Genomic DNA, 20,491 nt, shown 5'->3' on the forward strand with positions numbered 1-20,491 from the left:
TGATTGACTGGTCCCAAAACGTGTTGAATAGATTAGACAGGAAAGCAAGAAAGATGCTTCATGCTCACCAAATGATTTACATAAACCAGTGCATGCCAAGATTATATATTCCCCATTCTGAAGGAAAGATATGCATCCTTGAAATTGATTACATGTAAAGATCTGCTGTCGTGGGACTGCACACATATCTGCTGGCCTCACAAGATCCAAACGTAGTGAAAGTTTTGAAACATGAGGAGAATAAATTTAAGATGACTTCTCTGCTTAATCTAGCAGAAGCATATCAGACTCAAACAGGAATGGAAATCAAACTAGAGGTAGATAAAAATCAGGCAGCAACTGAATGTGCCAAAAAAAAAAAAAAGAAAGAATATAAGGTGAAGGACCAGAAGAGAAGGCAAGAAATGTAGAAAATGCATAAATATCGTTGCAAGTATAGAAAACTTCTGGCAGAACCTCATGTGATCAAGAATGAACACAGGAATGGGTAAGAAGAAGAAATTCAAACCAAGAGATGAAAGGTTAATATTGGCTGCTCACGATAGTGGGCTATGTACACGCTAGCTTACAAAGTCCATTGAACATGTGAGAGAAACAGACAAATATAGGTTTTTGTAAAACTGAATTGTATACAGTTGCATACCTTGTTGCTGGACTGTATACTGAAAGGCATAATAATGTGGCAAGACTGTTACATTAGCGATTGTGCCAACATTATGGTATTGAAGTGGCTGAAAAACACTGGAAACATGAGCCACAAAGCATCATAGAAAATGATGAAGTTTATATCACATGGGATCACCCATTACCAACAGTTCAGAAGACAGATGCTAGAAAACCAGATATAGTGATCCATGAAGAGAAGACAAAAGTAGCATTGATGACTGAAATTGCTACACCCAGTGATTGCAGTGCCTTGCAAACAGACACAAAGTTATAAAACATCAGGATTTGCAGGCAGAAATGAGAGCAATGTGGAAGAAAGATACCCAGACAGTTCCAATAGTAGTATGAACAATGGGTCTTATAAAAAAAGAATCTACAATCACATTTAGATATGTTACAATACATGTAACCCATACGAATTGCAGGAGGAGTCATTACTGGGCATGTTGCAGGTGCTGCGAAGAGCACTTCTGGTTGACATCAAAGACTGAAACAATACTAATTTCATGAACTTTAATTGTACTTTAACTTGGGCATAGGGTCTATTCCTGTCATGGTAATGGAAACCCAAAAGACTTGGAGAAATTAAAAAGTGAGACACTACATTCATTTCTGAATTGAGAGATAAGTTAGCAAGCAAAGGAGAGTAGTATTGCTGAAACTGAATTCATCCTCAAGCCTTGGTGAGTACCTTCATGAGGTAGACCCTGTTTTTCACAAAATCTCACCAAGACAACACTAATATATAGACTGTATTTTATATAGCATATGTCATGGAAAGAAGTAGGTCAAAAAGAAAAAAGATAGCTGGGTGCACAAGACCCAGGATAAAAAAGTGCCCAATGCTGGTAGGCGCACTGGTGCCAGGAATGGTGAAAATGACAGTGTAGAATCCTGAAAACATGGAAACATTCCTACAGTGGGGGTACACCAGGCCCAGGGGGGAGGGTGGCCACCTGTTGTAGACGGAAGTAGCAGTCCAGAAAAATCACAAAAACTGATAGGCCAAATAAGAGCCATAAAGACAATAGAGTGGACTATTGAGGATAAAAAAGAAATTATGTATTGTTACTATTATGTAAAAGGCCCATAATTACCAGATACAAGATGCACAAAAAGACTGAGAGAAACTCGAGGAAAGAAAAATAGTTCCACATGAAAAACTGTCATAAGCCTCAAATAAAAATTTGTGTTCATTAATACAACAGATTTGTGAAAAACAGTATATAGATGAAGAAACTTTGATCTGTTTGGAAAAAGAAGCATCTGAGGAAGTGCAAAAATATAAATAAAACCTAGAGATTTTTGAAAAGTATAAAAAAGAAATATGGACATGGGAAAGAAAGAGGCATTTGATATGGTGCATTATTTATGCAAAGTCGAAAGCCAAATTAATCAGTACAAAAAAGGCAGCCCCAAACATATTTGAAGCGAAATACAGGCAAAGGCATCCAGATATGGAAAATTTCAGAATAAAAAATATCACAAAGAGGAAGTATAGGAAAAAAGATTAATAAAGTAGAAGTTAAAAAAATAGAAGCTGAAGTTAGGGAATGCCTGCAAAGTGATGGATTTAATGTAGAAGCTCTAACACGGGTTACATCATAGCATGATGAAACGAGTCCCCAAAGTAAGAAGAAACAGGAAGATCAGGAGATATCTGAAGAAGAAAATATGCATGTGGGAAAGAGATTTAATATGGTATAATATTTATGCAAAGGAGAAAGCAAAATTAACAAATACAAAAAGATTAGCACCAAAGATATTTGAAGAGAGATACAGGCAAAGGAATCTGGACAATGAAAGCTTTACAGTGCAGAAAATAAGACAGAAGAAAAGAAGATTAGTAATGGAAAAGTTAAAGAAATAGAAATGGAGGTTATGGAGTACCTGTGAAGTGAGGGATTCAGTCTAGAAAATGTAACTCATAAAGCACACTGCAGGATAGAGCAATAGACATCCAAATTAAGGAGAAACCAGTGGAATGGGAAGCAACTGGGTAGTTGCCATATGAAGATATCTTGGAGTGTTCCGCAGGAAACCAGTATAAACATTGACTTGAAGCTGAACAGCAAGATAAGGAACAGGAAACTGTGGCAACTCAGATGCAATCAATGTTGAGGATTGCTAGATCAGTGAGTTCAGGTCTATGTTATGTTATTGAATACTAACGTAATTGAAAATGTAATAGTCGACCTGTAAATGTGGAAGTGCTAGAACATTGAACGTTTCAACAGAGATCTCCATACAGTGCAGAAATGGAAGTTTTCCATTGTCTGCACTGTAGTACAATCTCAGAGTTGATATATTTAAGTAGCGGAGAGTGTGGTGGGCACATGGGGGCTTGCCCCCCTGATTAATGTTTAAATGGTTTGTTTGGGTAAGTCTTTTTATTTTTATTAACTGTTCAAAGTTTTAGCACTTTGACATTGACACGTCGACTATTACGTTTTCTATTACGTTAGTATTCAGTAACGTTATATAGACCCGTGAGTTCCCATATGATACAGTAATGGATGACAGAGGATGAAACTGAAGAGAATTTTCCACAGGAAGATGCTACAGCACTCTATAGAATGCCTACAGGAAATGGAGAACAAAAATGTGCCTTGAGTTTAGAAGAAAATGAGCTAAGAGTTGCTTGATTTAATAGAGTTAGACAAGCATATTAAGATCAGTGAGAGAAATAGACTGCAGAAGGTCAATAAAACCCAGAAAGTCAGAAGTTTGATAAAACAAATGTATACAGTAATTAGGACTGTCCTTAGAGATCCATGCGGTATAACAGAAACAAACAGGATATATTACTCTACAGCTAAATTTACAGACAAAATTCTACCACAAGAACACAGGATAGTGCGGGAAAGGAAGGGAAGAAATTGAATGCCATCATGGAAGTATCGAATACAGAAAACTATAAAGCAATTAAGACAAAGAAGTGTCACTGTTAGAGTACAGAAGAGGGAACAAAACAAAAATAATCAGAAAGCTAGACTTGAAAAAAGCAATGCACAGTATTATAACGTATCAGGATCTATCTTGCAGTATTGCAAGTAATAAACTAAAAATCTCAGCACAGGCAGAAAAACATAGAAGGTAAATATAAAGGAAAAGTACAAAATAAGCAATTTCTTAATGACCCTAAACAGTTTTATAACAATTTGGGGAAACAAGGTAGAAGGAATTGGAAGACCACCCAAAAACGTAGAAAAAGATACAATTTCAAGAAATGTCTATGAAGATTCTGTGGAACATAATAAATATGCTAAATGGACAGAAGAAGTAAAAGAAAGAATAAGAGGTTCAAAGGTACTGGATATGAAATGGGATGAAGTGACAGCCATAAGAGACTGAGATAAAGTTAAGAAAAACCTCCAATTGGAAAACGCCAGACTCAGATGCAGTACCTAACTTCTGGCTAAAAGTATTAATATCTTTGCATGAAGATTTAACCATGAGTAAGAACTATTTATATGTGAGCCCTGAACAGTCACCAACCTGGTTAACAACAGGAAAAACAATGCTCCTCCTTAAGAGTGAACCTGCAAGTTGTCCTAAAAAATAGTTACTTTCTTTTCAACGACATATAAACTGTACACCGGAATTCATGCTGACAGAGTTTATAGTCATTTAGAAAAAAATTCAATCATGGCAATAAAGCAAAATGATAATAAAAGAAGGTCTTAAGGAACAAACACTCATCTGTTGCTAAAATCATAATGGAGAAAAGGGGAAGAAACTACGTATGGCATGTATTGAGTACAAAAAAGCACTTAGTAGTATCCCACATTCATGGATAGAAGAATGCTTAAAATTGTATAAAATGCACCCTACACTGATCAATTACATTACAGTGACCAGGAAACGGTAGCAGACCACTTTGCAATTAAGCCATGATAAAGGACAAATTATTATTCCAGGGATAAAAATTCAAAGGGGATATTTCAAGGTGACATGCTGTCATCACTGCTATTCTGTCATGCCCTTAACCCTTTAAGCTGTCTACTTAACAGATTAGACCATGGCTATAATTTGGCTCCTAGAAAACAACAAAGTGTAAAGACTTCTCACCTTCTCTTTGTTGATGATTTAAAACTGTATAGCTCTTCAGATGAGGAACTGAAAGCACAACTGCAAGTAGTCAAATCTTTTTTCATATGATATAAGAATGTAATTTGGTCTTGATAAATGTGCAAAAGCAACCTTTAAAGCAGGAAAACTGCAGCACCAAGATAACATCAGTTTGGGACAAGAATGTGATATAAAAGAACTTGAAGAGGGAGTGTACAAATACTTGCAAACTGATGAAAGATCAATGATAAAACATAAATAAATGTGAATAAAACTTAGTAAGGAATATTTTAGAAGACTTAAATCAATCCTGAAAACAGTGTTGACATCTAGGAACAAAATTCTAGTTATAAACCAATTCTCTCTTCCTGTCCTAACTTATAGTTTTGGAGTGATTAACTGCCCCAAAATGTGCTGGATAGATTAGACAGGAAAACAAGATGGATGCTTCATGTTTACCAAATGATGCATAAAAATCAGTGCGTACCAAGATTATATATTCCCCATTCTGAAGGAGGTATGGGCCTCCTTGAAACTGGTTAGATGTATAGATCTGCAATTGTGAGACTGCACACATATCTGCTGACATCACAAGATCCAAACGTAGTGAAAGTTTTGAAACAGGAGGAGAATAAATCTAAGATGATTTCCCTGCTTAATCTAGCAGAAGCTTATTGGTGTCAAGCAGGAATGGAAATCTAAACAGAAGTAGATAAAAATCAGGCAGCAACTGAATGTGCCAAAAAACAAAAGAAAGAATATAAGGTGAGGGATTAGATGAGAAGGCAAGAAATGTGGAGAATGCATAAATATAGTTGCAGGTATAGAAAACTTCTAGAAGAACCTCATGTTGATCAGGATCCACTGCAGGAATGGTTGAGGAGAAGCGAATTCAAACCAAAAGGTGAAAGGTTAATATTGGCGGTCCAAGATAGTGGGTTGCATACACAGTGGTTTACAAAGTCCATTGAACACGTGGGAGAAACAGACAAATGTAGGTTTTGTAAAACAGAATTGGAAACCATCGCACACCTTGTTGCTGGTTGTGACAAACTAATGGCAGAAGGATTGTATACTGAAAGGCACAATAATGTGGCAAGACTGTTGCACTGGGGATTTTGCAAACATTATGGTACTGAAGTGGCTGAAAAACACTGGAAACATAAACCACAAAGCATCATACAAAATGTTGAAGTCTACATCACATGGGATCACCCATTACCAGCAGTTCAAAAGATAGATGAGAGAAAACCAGATATAGTGGTCCATGAAAAGAAGACAAAATGTAGCATTGATCATTGAAATCGCTACATCCAGTGACTGCAGTGTCTTGTGTAGAGAGAGACAAAGTCATAAAATATCAGGATTTGCAGGCAGAAATGAGAGCAATATGGAAGAAAGATACCCAGACAGTCCCAATAGTAGTAGGAGCAATGGGTCTTATAAAAAATAATCTGCAATTGTATTTAGATATGTTACAGATTCATGTAACTCCATACGAATTGCAGGAGGAGTCATTAATGGGCACATTGCAGGTGTTGCAAAGAGCACTTCTGGCTGACATCAAAGATTGAAACAACACTAATTTCATGAATTTTAATCATACTTTGACTTAAGAATGGGGCCCATTCCAGTCATGGTGTTAGAAAACCAAAAGGTTTGGAGAAATTAAAAAAGAGTATTCTGAATGGATAGGTAAAATGAGCAAGAAATTAAGTGAACTTCCGCTGGAACTGAATGTATCCTCAAGTCTTGGTGAGTACCTTCACATGGTGGGCATTGTTTTCACAAAATTTCACCAATACATTGATATATAGACTATATTGTATATAGCATATACCATGGAGAAAGGTAGGTTACAAAATAAAAAAGATAACTGGGTGCACAAGTTCCAGGATGAAAAAGTGTACCATCATGGTGTGTGCACTGGTGCTTGGACTAGAAAAGGCAGTGCAGAATCCTCAAGACATGGAAGCATTCCTTCAGCAGGGTTAGGCCAGGCCCATGGGGAAGATGGCATTTTGTTGTAGAAGGACGAAGTAGTCCACAAAAAAACATAAAAAACAGACAGGCTAAAAAGGAGCTACAGAGATGACAAACTACACTATTTTGAGGTAATGAAGAAATTATGTATTGTTGCTATTATACAAGAAGCCCAGAATTTCCAGACAAAAGATATACAGAAGGATTAAAGGAGATATTAAAAGAAAGGAAAATACTTGCGCAAGAAATGTTGTCAAATGCTTCAAAGAAAAATGTGTATTCATTAGAGATGAATATAGATCTATATATATATATATATATATATATATATATATATATACTGTCAATAAAGCTAGGAATAATGGCCAAACTAGTCTGGTCCTTGTTTCTACACTTGTCTAAAGCCTTTGACACAATTTGTCACAGCAAACTTCTTTAAATGTCCTCTCTGGGTATTTCTCAACCCATCCTTCTGTGGTTCAAAAGGTACATGTCCAATAGGAATCAGTCAGTAAAATGGCACTCTACACTCTGTCCTTACCTCCCAGTCACCACTGGTGTACCACAAGGCTCTGTCCTTGGTCCCTTCCTCTTTAACATTTTCACCAACACCCTCCATGCTTCCACACAACAGGCCACCTTAATACTGTACTGTAATGATTCCACTCTCATTTGCACGTCTACGGTACACCTCCAAAAAATTACTCAGGAAGCTTTAACAGCCACTGAAACATGACTTTGTAACTCACAATTCATGCTTGACCAAAAAAAAATAAATAAACTACTACTTTTAACCCCAGTCCGTCTCTCATGAAAAAACAACATTTAAAGTCCTCTCTCAATAATACAATTGAAGTCACTTCTCATAGCAAACTATTGGGGGTGATAGTGGATGCTAATCTTCTATTTTACCTGTATATACAGAATTGTGCAAGATAAACTCATCAAAAACTATTGATGCTTTACAAGAAGCCAAATGCTGTCTCACCAACGCAACTAAAACTACACCTGCCACTACTTATCTCTTCCCCACTCTTCTTATAGCGCTCCCATCATTACTAACCTCCAGGCTTCACAAAAATGAAAACTTGAACAGTGTTATAACAAAGTTGCTATATTTGCAGCAGATACCCCTTTCAGAACTCACCACTGTATAGCACTGAAAAGCCTAAATTGGTTAGAGCTGCCACATCAACTAACATATACATAACTTCTTACCACCTATAAAATTATCCAGCATCCATCTGCCTGTCCAGAAATAAAAAACATTCTACATAACTATGTTCCCAGTCGGTCATTGTGATCCAGTGGCCAAAAACTCCTGTCTGTCTACAACTCTAGCAAATGTACTGAGAATTGTCTGTACTCATACACGGTTGCTAAGGCCTGGTACTCCTTATTGCTTATTGTATCCATCAGGTCTATTCCCTCTCTCCTGTCTTTCAAAACCACTCCAAAAGATTTCCTAGCTAGAGTCTGTTTTTTCTTGCTAGAAATCTGGGCAAACTATATCCCTAAATGTGAACAAGTACTTTTTCCTTCCTTATACTGTTTTACTCTCCTTCATTTACTTACTTACTGCTATCTAATTATCTTCCCTAACTTTATCTCTAAATGTACCATAAGCCTGTTTTTCCCTCACTTAATATTGCAATTCCTATTTGTATTAGACAAACTTACCTTTAATTTTTCTACAAACCGTCTAAAATTTCTCTAAATATTAAATGATTGTCATATGCCTTGTACTGAATCTTAACTAGCGTTTTTATATCATGTCTAATTTATTATAATTATTTAAACTGCAGATTTATTTTTTTTATTTTTTGAAGATTACAAAATTATTGTTCTTAAAATGTTTTGTAATAATTTGGAGCTTTTCTCCCCAGCCTTCTGCTGAAAATGGGCTTTTACCCAGTTGGGCTTTCCCGGTAATCAAATGTCAATAAATTAGTACAAGAGATTTCTGAAAAACATTATGTAGACAAAAGAACTTTGGGCTACCTAGAAAAAGTAGTGACAGAGGAAGTGCAAAACTATAAAGAACAAAACCCCAAGATTTGTGAGAGATATAGAAGAGAAACATGGACATGGGAAAGAAAAAGAGATCTGGTATGGGACAATATTTATGCAAAGGAGAAGGCTCAACTAATCAAGACAAAGCTCCAAATATATTTGAAGAGAAATAGAGACAAAGGTACCAAGATATGGAACATTTCACAATACAAAAAAAAACAGAGATTGTAGAAATGAGGATGAACAGGATTGGGTTGGGTGCCAAAAAAAAGATTTACTAGAAAACAGTCATCAAAATCTAAACCAACTATAGTTTAAGCACAGGGGTATTGTAAAAGAGTTTAAAGAACTAGAGGTAGGAGCTTTAAAAAGGGGAACCCAGAAATAAATGGAATTTGTGAGAACAGTGTATATAGAGTAATGTTCAAGAGGAGGAGTGATGTTTAAGGGAAGACAAGAATTAAAACAAATTTTTTTATGCCAGAGTAAAAAAGAAAGAAAATGTATATGCGGTGTAGAATGCATCAGGAAAACAAATGTTAATATGATTTGTTTTCTTTTCATAGGTTCATAGGTTCATACTAGGCTATCTGCCCTAGGGCATTTATAAGCCTAGCCAGAGTGTGTTTGGCTTTCGCCACCCATTTTAAATTAATTTTGCTATGCCCTTTTTCGAGGTTAGTATACTGTGCCTCTGTCTAACAGTGACACAGAAGTGATACCCGGGGTAAACCTACGATCTCCCATCCACTCATCAAGATTCCTCTTGAAGAGAGTCAGTGAGGGACTCTGCCTAACCTGGACTGGGATTTTATTCCAGAGTGAAGGGAGCCTGTGGGTTATGAATCTGTCCCTCCAGCATGTCGTATTTATTTCAGTGCTGAGGTTCAAGTCTCTCGAGAGCGTAGCTCGATGGGATTTGGATTTTCTGAGGTGCAACATGTCCATTAATTCCGGGTTGGACATGGCTTTATACGTCAGGCACAGATCACCTCTGAGCAGGCGGTATGCCACTGAGTAGAGCTGGAGTTTCTTTAACCGGGCAGCATATGACATCTGTTTGAGCCCTTTGATCCTCTTGATGAGCTACTTTTGGGGTCTTTCCAGTTGCTGCAGGTGTCTGGTAAGGTACATCCCAAAAGGGGCATTGTACTCAATTATGGGCCTGATGAGGGATGAGTAAAGAGGCACGATGACCTCCCCTGATCTAGATGTGAATCCCTTCATGATTAGGTGGGCTATATAAAATGTTCTTCTAACCACTTTGGCCACGTGGTTGTCAAATGAGCGATTGCTATCAACTTCGGTCCCCAGGTCCCTAATTACTTCTTCTGTACTTAATGGATTACCACCTATGTGGTAATTTATGGCACTTTGTTTTTGCCAAAGGGATGACTATACACTTTTTGGCATTTAGCTTGAGGCCATGGCTCTGGCACCAGTTGTCTGTTTCTATGAGGCCCTTTTGGAGGATGCTTGTGTCGGCTGGAGAGTCGATTATGGCGCCCAGTTTGCAGTCATCTGCGAACTTGGTCAGCCACAGTCCTTCCGTGTTGGCCTGTACCTCCGAGAAATATATATCGAACAAGAGAGGTCCCAGGACTGAGCCTTGTGGGATGCCACTTGTAACTGGTTTGGAGTCTGACATGGCTCCAGAAATTCTAACCATGTGGGTTCTGTCCTTGAGCCAGTTTGCAACCCATCTAGTCACGTAGGGGTTTATATTTAAGCTGGTGTGCTTATCTATAATGCCCGAGTGGGGTATTGTATTGAAGGCTTTTGCGAGGTCCAGGTAGGCTGTGTGGACCACTTTCCCCTCGTCAATGGTCTTGGTGACTGTTTCAAAGAAATTGACCAGGTTTAAGAGGCAGGATCTCCCCTTAACAAAGCCGAACTGGGTAGGATCCAGTGTCTGTAGGTCCCCAATATCTTTATTTATGAGGTCCATGATGATCCTTTCCATAGCTTTGCAGACCAAGCTAGTCAGGCTTATGGGGTGATAGTTTCCAGGATCTGTTGAGGCACCACCTTTGTGGAGAGGGACCACTGTTGCTGTACGCCACTCTTTGGGTACATATCCTGTAGTAAGGCTGAGATTGAACAGTAGTTTTATGTTTGGGTTTAGCTCTTCTTGGAGTTCATGTAGGATGCAGCCCAGTCCCATTGATGCTGTGTTTTTTGCTTTGGAAAGGGTGGCATCTGAGATGTCAGGGGGGCAGCACTCTGCTGGGATAGATATTTGCCCTTTTGGTGGGGAGGGGGAGTTTGCGCTGAACCTGTCAGCTAGGATGTTGGCAATGTCTGTGGGTTCGGTGTATTTTTGCCATTTTGGACTAATTCTGAGCATATCTGGGAATTCCCACCCAGGTACCTAACATAACTAAAGAAAGCCTTGTGATTATCCTTAGTGTCCTGTGCAATTTTTCTCTCGAAGCTGGCCTTAGACAATTTTATGAGTGCCCATAGTTTTTTGCTAATACTGATCAGAGATGCCTTCCCTTTTTGGGATTTTGCTCTATCATGTAGTAGCTTCCTCCTATTGTATAGTTTGTTTACGGCTGGGGTCCACCAGACAGGACGTCTGCCTTTGGAGGATTGGGTCTTGGTTTTATTTGGGATTGCAAGATCCATGCATTCCTGAATGTGTTCATGGAATGCGTTTATAAAGGATTCTGCAGTCTGGGCCGTATTTTCCACAGGCCCGGAGGCTTTGAAGGATTCCACCTCGGTTTTGAGGAGTGTGAAATTTGCTTTAGAGAAGTTTTTCACTGTGGTTTTCTGGGCAGGGGATGGGGTCGGGATGTGAATATCCAGTGAGATTAGTTTATGGTCTGATCTTACCAGTGAGGGATATACTTCTGGTCTGGAGCATAGAGTCCCCATGTTGGTGATGATCAGGTCCAGTATGTTTTCCCCTCTTGTGGGAGTGGTAACAAGTTGCTCCATAGCATTTGAGTTTATAAATTCTAGGAACCTTTGGGCTAGGGTGTTGGAGCTAGAGTAATGCTCCCAGTCTATGTTTGGGTAGTTGAAGTCGCCCAATATAATGGTGTTTGGAGAGACCTTCATATTTTCCAGTGTTCTCAGGAAGGCCGAGTGGGGTTCCTGGGTTTGGGAGGGTGGTCTGTAGCAGGCTATAAACTGGAAGGCAGTTTTACCCACTGTTAGTTGCACATGGATAGTCTCTGATGCTTCATGCTGTGCCATCAACCTGGAGGTGTGGGTATCTTTGACGAATATTGATACTCCCCCTCCTTTTGTGGTTCGGTCCAAGTTTTGGGACGAAAAGCATGGTATGAGGTATAACCTGGTAGTGCTGGGGTGCTCTCGGGAGCCTTGAACCAGGTTTCTGTTACTGCACAGATATCGATGTTCTCCATGCTAAGGAGAGTTTTGAGTGCGTGTATCTTGAGGTTTAGACTTCTGGAGTTGAGTAGCATTACTCTTAGTTTCTTATCCCTTGTGATACCTATGGAGGTGGGGTTGTCTTTTGAGCCTTGCCTAAAAAAGGCACTATGGGGGTAGCAAGAGCCTTTGCCAATATCTGAAAGCCCAGGGGTGACAGGTGCAAGCCGTCCCTAGCGAAGCATCGTGGCTTGTCGAGCATGTCATCCCAGGCTGACAGGCATTGGCTCCCCTTTGAATGACACCAATACTTAAGCCAATTGTTGAAGTTGATCATCTTGTCTTCATATTGTGGTATCATTCTTGGTGAGGGTAAGATGCTACTCAAGGTCAGGGTCATACCGACCTGGGCTACATGCTCAGAGAGCTCCTCTATGTCTCTTTTCATGTAGTCCAGGGAGGTACGTCTCAGGTCATTCACACCAGCATGGACAATGACTGAGTCATATTTGTACTTGCCTTGGAGTGACCTGAGTGCTTGTGTTATGTGGCAGATCCTAGCGCCCGACAGGCAGCTCACCATGACCTTGTCCTTGTTCAGCCTGGTGAGCAGGACGTCAGTGTGCCTGACGATAGAGTCACCTATTACAAGTGTATCAGGTGTGTTGTTTAGCCTTAAGGGCTGTGACTGTTCGGCACACTGGCTTTGTGAGCTATGTGTTGCACGTGTTTTGTTTTGGGGTAGCGGTTGCTTGGATGTCTGCTTTGGAGGGCTCTGCTGCTTAGGCAGATTTTTATTTAGATCCTCCGAGTATGTTTTTGTGTGTTTATGTGTTTGGCTTGCTGTCGTCGTAGGTCTCTGTGAGACTGGAATTGTAGTGAGTGTGGTTTCCTTCTCCTCCTGACTGGTTACGCCAGTACTGAGTAGAGAGCTTAGCCTCCAGTTTGGCTTTATGGTTGCATCTCTCACATGTTTTTTTTAGTTGGGAGGAGGAGAGGGTTGTCTGTGTACATGAGGCAGTTGTAACATTGCCTCAAGATTCCCAGATTCACCAGATGGACCGGAGAGGAGATTGACAACTGACCTTTGGACATGCTAGAATAGTATTGGGAATTCCTTTATAATTGAAAAAAAGGGCCAATGGGGAACAAGGTACTCAAGGGGAGTTTGTGAGGGTGTAGTGCTTTTAATTTTTTAGTGCTGACTTAGTGAGCAAGTGCCAGGTAACTTAAATGCAATGTGTTACAGGTAACTGAAATGCAAAAACGACAAATGGTAACTTTCTTTCAAGTGAAACAAGGAAATAAGTGCAGTAAGCAATGCAGATATCACTATGGATCCAGAGAAGCACTGAAAAGTCGCGCTTTAGGTGAAATTAGCGTTTCAGGGAAATAAGCAAACAAACAACAAGCATACAAACAAAGCTAGATTCACCAGGCCTGGATCTAGTCTATGCTACAGCAAACAAGGTGTACCAATTTCAGTAAGAAACAGTTAAAATATGCAGGCACTATAAACCTTTAACCAGAAATTCCCAGCTCAGAAGGGCAGAGTCCAGCCTCTCCTCCCACAAGAGTGCAGACCACGAACCTTCTTAATGTAAAATAACTGGCCTGAAGTCCAAGTGCTTAAACCAGAACTAATACACTTTTAGAATAACAGACACTGAGCCCTCAGTCAGCAGTTCCCAACTTAGAAGGATGTAAGCTACTTGTCCTGCCACCAGAGTGCAGGCTACAAACCTTCCTAATGTAAAACAACTGGTCTGAAGCCCAAGTGCTTAATCCAAAAGACTTAGAATGATAGCTACACTTTAATCAAGTTACTACTAAGCAGTAATAAATGCAATTGAATACTTTAAAGAATGCCTGGATTAGTGCTCAAGTTATACAAACAAAGCTAGATTCAGCAGGCCTGGATCTAGTCTATGCTACAGCAAACAAGGTGTACCAATTTCAGTAAGAAGCAGTTCACATATGCAGGCACTATAAGCCTTTAACCAGAAATTCCTAGCTCAGAAGGGCAGAGTCCAGCCTCTCCTCCCACAAGAGTGCAGACCACAAACCCTCTTAATGTAAAATAACTGGCCTGAAGCCCAAGTGCTTAAACCAGAATTAATACACTTTTAGAATAACAGACACTGAGCCCTCAATCAGCAGTTCCCAACTTAGAAGGATGTAAACTACCTGTCCTGCCACCACAGTGCAGGCCACAAACCTTCTTAATGTAAAACAACTGGTCTGAAGCCCAAGTGCTTAAACTAAAAGGCTTAGAATGAGTTACACCAAGCAGTAATAAATACAACTGAGTACTTTTAAGGTGACGCAAAAGCAAAATAAAGTAGGAAGAAACACAAATACAGTAAAAGCAGATATATATATTTTTTTTTTTTTAGTGGAAAGAGAGAAAGGAAAGAGAGAAAGGAGTGCAGAAACTAAGCTGATTTGCGTACTCAAATCTTCTCCCTGTACTGGGTAGGATGAGATAATGACACTAGACTGGGAGGAGGGTCCCAGATCAAATTTACACTAGGGGCGGGCAACTGCAAAGCCACCAACTATAAAAACACTATACCAACAGGGAGGGAGGCTAGGAAACAAACCGCAGAAATGTTTCTCACACCTGAAAAGCAGCAGTGAGCCTTTAAATGAAAGTTTTAAACAGCTAAAGGAGCCTCTAGAAAAAAAAGAGTTTAACTGCAACAAGTTATTACAAACAAACAACCCAACAGATGCTTAATAAAAGTGGACAATTTCCAGTTAATACCTCACACACAGTGAAACTAGCTAGAAAAATACACAGTACACAAAGTGCTATAAATAACAAAGAAATAAAGAACAAAATAAACAAAAAACAGGATACTTAATGTTATATATTATAGCTCCTAGTTTCCTCAGTGTCCTTCCTTCGATCAAGCTCAGTGTTACTCTATGTGTGCCTGTGTCTTACCTCATTAACACCCATGTGATATGGAATGTTCCACCTGTAGCAACTTGCACACATCTTGCATTCCAGAGCATTTTCTGAAAAATAAACTTAAAAAGCATAAGATAAACCAATGTAAATATTTTATGAGCAATAAATGATAGTAAAACTGTGCAAATCGCAATTTTATCACTAAGACATATTCTTTACAGTGATAATAGTCAGTGCATTCATAGTCTTTCCATAAATACTACATTATAATGCATGCAAATTCAGAATTATATTTTTTGCATTAATGTGCAAAAATACGAAATTTGAGATAACAGTACATGCAGAATAATGTCTAAGAGGAGGAGTGAGGTTTAAGAGAAGGCAAGAAGTGAGCATTTTCTGTTTTGGAGCGAATAATTATTAAAAAGAAAAAATGTATAGATAATGTAGAATGCACAAATATGGCAAATATTAATATGGGTTGTTTTCTTTTACTGTATGTGTGTCTATCTCTTAAGTGATAATTTATTAAAGGTGTTTAAAAAATAAATGGCCAGCTCAGCAAATAATCGGAACCTTCATTTAACCTTATGAATATTTATTAAATAGTTTAATGTGACTTTTTAAAATAAATGCTGTGATGCTTTGTTGGGAAAATGGTCTGGCTGACTTGACAGTCTTTGTACAGCTTATGTACAAAAGTTAAATGTCATATGTACAGACAAGCGACTAGTTTAACATTGTAAATTGTTGCAGGAGATCAGTGATTCCTGGGAAAGAAAAGCTAAAGTAAAGGAGTCTTCGCTGAAGCACAGGTTGTCGGTGCAGGCAGAGGAGAAAGTAAGACAAACAGGTTATTTTTATATTAAAACATAAAGATAGAGCATTGATGCATTTTAGACATCTTAAGCTGCAAGTCTGCGTACTCTTCAGAAAGTAATATATGTATTCCATAATGTCTGATCTACATAAATCCTTGTCATATATAATATGTTTAGTCAAGCAAGTTACACTGGTTTTATAACTTATGATGTTAAGTTGTCTATCTCGCCTTCAGTTCTTGCTGGTTGGGTTCGGAGCCGATCCTCGGCTCCGACTCGGCCATCTTCAAATGCTCGAGAGCTGCTTACTGGCTCGAGGCCCCCCTATATCCCATGATGCCTGGCGCTAGATACCCAGATCTCGTTTGCTGCTTCTGCTGCAAGGTTGTTCTACTGGCTCAGGTCGTATAAGCTTCTTTATTATCACTATTATTTTCCTGTAAAATTACTGTATTGTAGTAGAATTAGTCATTAGTTAGACTTTATTCATTGTAGTTAGTTTTTTCCTCTAAATAGCTTTCCCTTCCTAAGAAACTCATTTAAATTAGAGAGTTTCCCCTCCCCCTTCTCTCCCTTTTCCACAGAAAGGTTCTTTCCGTTTGAGTTAGAGGTTAACCTTTCTTTTCTATCTCCTCTATAACCTGTAGTGTTAGTGATAAATTTGTTTTTCTTTGTGGTATTAGTATTTGTAGTGGGTTGTGGTAACTGTAGGGTATTAATATTTTTTATCGGTTACCTTAACATTTTGTGTGAAAACTTGTCCTTGGTTTTCTTCCAAGAATGTCCAAGGATCCAAAACCATCCAGATTCAAGAAGTGTGACTCATGCTGTCAGAAGATGTCTCTGACAGATGGTCACACTTCTTGTGTTTATTGTCTGGGCGCTGTGCACCTGCAGGACTCTTGCTCCATTTGTCATGCCTTCAGTCCAAGAGTCCTGCAGGAGCGCAAAAATAAATTGATTCTGAGGGGTCTGCTTAATCCCCAAGATTCACCGTTGAAGTCTCAGCCGGTGAAATCTTCCAGGCCACCTAAACTGTCGGCTCCCAGTTCGGAGCCGTCATTAGGTGAAGCCACACAATCCATTTCGGTTCTGGCTGGAACCCGATGTCCCTCCCTCCCAGTCGGCTCCGACACGGCCTTCGGAGCCGGCTGAGAGTCAAAAGAGATCCAGGCCTCCTTCTTTGGAGTCGATACGTTCGGCTCCAAAGTTGCCCCTGCTCCAATTGGAGCGTAGTCACTGATCATCCCACTGTTCTCTGTCATCTAGACTTTCGGACCATGAAATGTTGTCCAGCCCTCTTCATCAGGAGTCTGCTCCATCCACAGCTATTCATATTCCTCCTCTCACTCTTCCTTTGAGCTCGTGGCATCGGACCCTTGTCCGACCCCGCTCTCCCTCTCGGTGCTTCGGCGCAGGTGAGCTCGGCTCCCACATCTGCCTCGGAGCCATCTTTCTCGGTGCGGGGGGGGGGCTTTTGGTTTCGTCGGAGCCTGAGCCTTCTCTGTATCCAGGCAGGGACGCCTTCGAGGTGATGAGGAGTATGCTGGCCCTTGAGTCAGTCCCACGAGCGACCCCATCGGCTTCTCCCCCTAGGGTGCCTGCATCAGCCTCTGCCCCTCTTCCAGACCCTAAGTGTGGAGATACAGTGCTCCAGGACACCCCCTTGGGTGTATCCTCCTCTTCCGAGGCCTCCCCTGATCTTTCAGAGGAGTCACCTCACAAGAAAAAATGCAAGAGGAAGCATGTTGACTTCCCCGAGTCTATTACATCGGATACCGACTTAGAGGAGTCAGAAGGGTCCCCAAGATCCCCCTTTGAAGATGTCTCCTTCCCAGACATCCTTGAGATGCTTAGGCAGAGGGGAAACTGGACTACCCTGAGCCCTTCTGAGGATGAGTCGGTATTCCTGGATACGTTTGGATCCCGACCTTCCACCTCCTGGGTGTCTCCACCTTTTGACCCACTGATGTCTGTGGTGGCTCGAAATGCGTGGACGGCTCCAGACATAGTGGAACCGACCCCTAGAAGACCTGCAAAATTCATCACTGCCCTGCAGGACAAACAGTTCTTGACCAAGGGTGTCCCCGTTGATGCCATGGTGGTAGCAGCGGCCACAAAGAAGGAGTTGGCTGAAACTTCATCTATTCATCCCCCTAATAAGGAGTCCAGGACTATGTACAGATATCGGAAGTGGATGTTCTCTTCAGCGACCTTTTCCATGCGGTCCCAAAATTACCTGTGCCACTTTACCCATCTTCAGAGGGATCTCCTGAAAGAACTTGGAGATACCCTCCAAGATCCATCAGCTGAGGGGGCCCAGGCTAAGGCAGCCTCCCAGCTGGCGACTCTTAATTCATTGGTAAACTCCTCCATGCGGCTCATTTCGTATGCAGCCGATGGTGCAAGTAGAGCCGCAGGCACAGGCGGGGCCCTAAGGAGGCACGCTTGGATGCTGCTATGTAACTTTGCGGAACCTTTCAGAGCATCTTTCACCAACACCCCCTTTGATGGTTCCTCTTTCTTTGGATCACAGGTGAAAGATACCCTTACCAGGTGTGAGCAGGTAGGTAAGACTCTCTCTGCTGTAGGAGTCCATTTTTCCCCTCCCTCCCTCCAGACCATATCCTAAGGGTCAGAAGAGTGGGAAGATGTGGTTCTGGAAATCCCAAGGAGCCTTGCCGGACACACGTGGTGAGTTTCCCTCCAGGGGCAGAGGAGTGAACAATAACAGATGCCCCCTTGTGGCAGAGGGGGTCCACAGAACCAGGGCAGGAGAGAATCCTTCTCTGATAAGCCCTTTCAGCATCCCTGAAGGGTTGCCCGGCTGCTCACCTCTGGAGGCAGTCAGAGGAAGACTATCACTGTACCCAGGAGCCTGGCGAGCCATAACACAAGACAAATGGGTACAGTCCGTCATATCCTGAGGCTACAGAATCCCCTTCGTTTGCACCCCCTTAAAGTCATACAAGTCCCTTCCAGATGTTCCACCCAATCTAAGGGACCAAGCAGTGCAAGAAGTCTCAAAACTGCTAAGAAAAAGGGCCATCCAGCAAGTCCCAGCAGACCAACAAGAATCTGGAATTTACTCGAGGTTCTTTTTGGTACCAAAAAAGACAGGGGACTGGAGACCCATTTTGGATCTCAGCAGACTAAACAAGTCTGTACAAAGAACAAAATTCCGGATGGTCACGCTTCAGTCCATTTTACCCTTTCTGGGTCAGGACAATTGGATGTGCTCCATAGATCTTCAGGATGCGTACTACCACATAAAAATGGACAGACACTTTCGAAGATTCCTCCGCTTCCGGCTGGGAGCCCGCCATTATCAGTTCAGAGCTCTGCCCTTTGGTCTCACCACAGCCCCCAGGGTGTTTACCAAATGTATGGCAATAGTTACAGCTCATCTGAGATGGCAAGGATTCCAGGTGTTTCCATATCTCGATGACTGGCTCCTCACTGCTACCACCAGACATCACCTTCTGCGAGCCAGAGACTGCACCATCGACACTTGCTCCAAGCTAGGTATCACAATAAATTTAGAAAAGTCTGCATTGTTGCCCTGTCAATCTATCACCTTTATAGGCACAAATTTAAATACCAAAGACATGTTAGCGAGCCTTCCACCAGACAGGGTTTCAGTGATTCTTCAACATGTCAAGATTTTATTAGCATGCAAAAGGATTCAAGCCAGGTTTGTCCTTCAAACGCTAGGTCTCATGGCAGCAGCTATCGTACTTGTTCCCCTAGCTTGTTTTCATATGAGGATTCTCCAGTGGCTTCTTTTCACCCAATGGTCCCTCCAGCAACTTCCCATGTCTTACACGATTATGATCACTCAGGCATGCAAGAAACACCTTGCGTGGTGGATGGTCTCCACATCAGTGCTCTACTGCAGACCATTTGTTCTTCCCCCTCCAGTGGCTACAGTGACCATGGATGCATCCCTGATTGGGTGGGTGGGGGCATTATCAGGGCAGAACAGTCCAAGGCACCTGGCAACCTCACGAGTACCATCTGCACATAAATGTCTTGGAGAAGAGGGCTGTGCTCTTAGCATTGCAGGCTCTTCAGGACTCTCTTCCTTCCAGGACCATTGCAGTTCAAATGGACAATATGTCCGTAGTGTGATACATCAACAAGCAGGGCGGAACCGGGTCCTAACCCCTATGTTGAGAAGCACTCAGACTCTGGCAGTGGGCGATCTCTTCCCAACGATTTCTGATTACAACGCACATCCCTGGGAAGTCCAACATTATAGCAGACAGACTGAGCAGAGAAATTCTCATGCCTCACGAGTGGTCTCTGAACCAGGTGGTTGCGAACCAAATCGTACGCAGATGGGGCCAACCTTGCTGTGACCTTTTTTCAACTCCCCTCAACAACAAGTGCAGCAATTTCTTCTCCCTCCTTCCACTCCCTGGGCATCCCCCCAGAGACACTGTAGTCCACGATTGGCCCCAGGGACTTCTTTATGCCTTTCCTCCTGTCCCCCTCATACCAAAGTTGATTCAGAAGGCTGCCGTTTCGGGTTGCAAAATGATCCTCATTGCTCCTTACTGGCCTCGACAAATTTGGTTTCCATTCCTGCACTCCTATCTTCTCGAACAGCCTTAGATTCTGGACTTAGTTCCAGACCTCCTGATTCACCAATCGGGCGGGCTGCACCAATCCC

At 41.3% G+C, this 20,491-nt stretch overlaps 1 protein-coding gene across 1 annotated transcript in view; it reads left to right on the forward strand.

Moving 5' to 3' along the window:
- The window catches only part of KIAA0753 (KIAA0753 ortholog), a 1,485,993-nt gene that overhangs the window by 974,624 nt on the left and 490,878 nt on the right, over window positions 1-20,491 (forward strand). Inside the window, exon 13 of the mRNA XM_044054254.1 lies at window positions 15,752-15,835. Coding sequence (XP_043910189.1) covers window positions 15,752-15,835 — 84 coding nt within the window. The remainder of the gene's footprint in view (window positions 1-15,751; window positions 15,836-20,491) is intronic.

Source organism: Protopterus annectens, chromosome 13.part0 (assembly GCF_019279795.1).
Source record: "Protopterus annectens isolate FY-2018-M chromosome 13.part0, PAN1.0, whole genome shotgun sequence".
NCBI classification, from domain to species: domain Eukaryota; kingdom Metazoa; phylum Chordata; order Ceratodontiformes; family Protopteridae; genus Protopterus; species Protopterus annectens.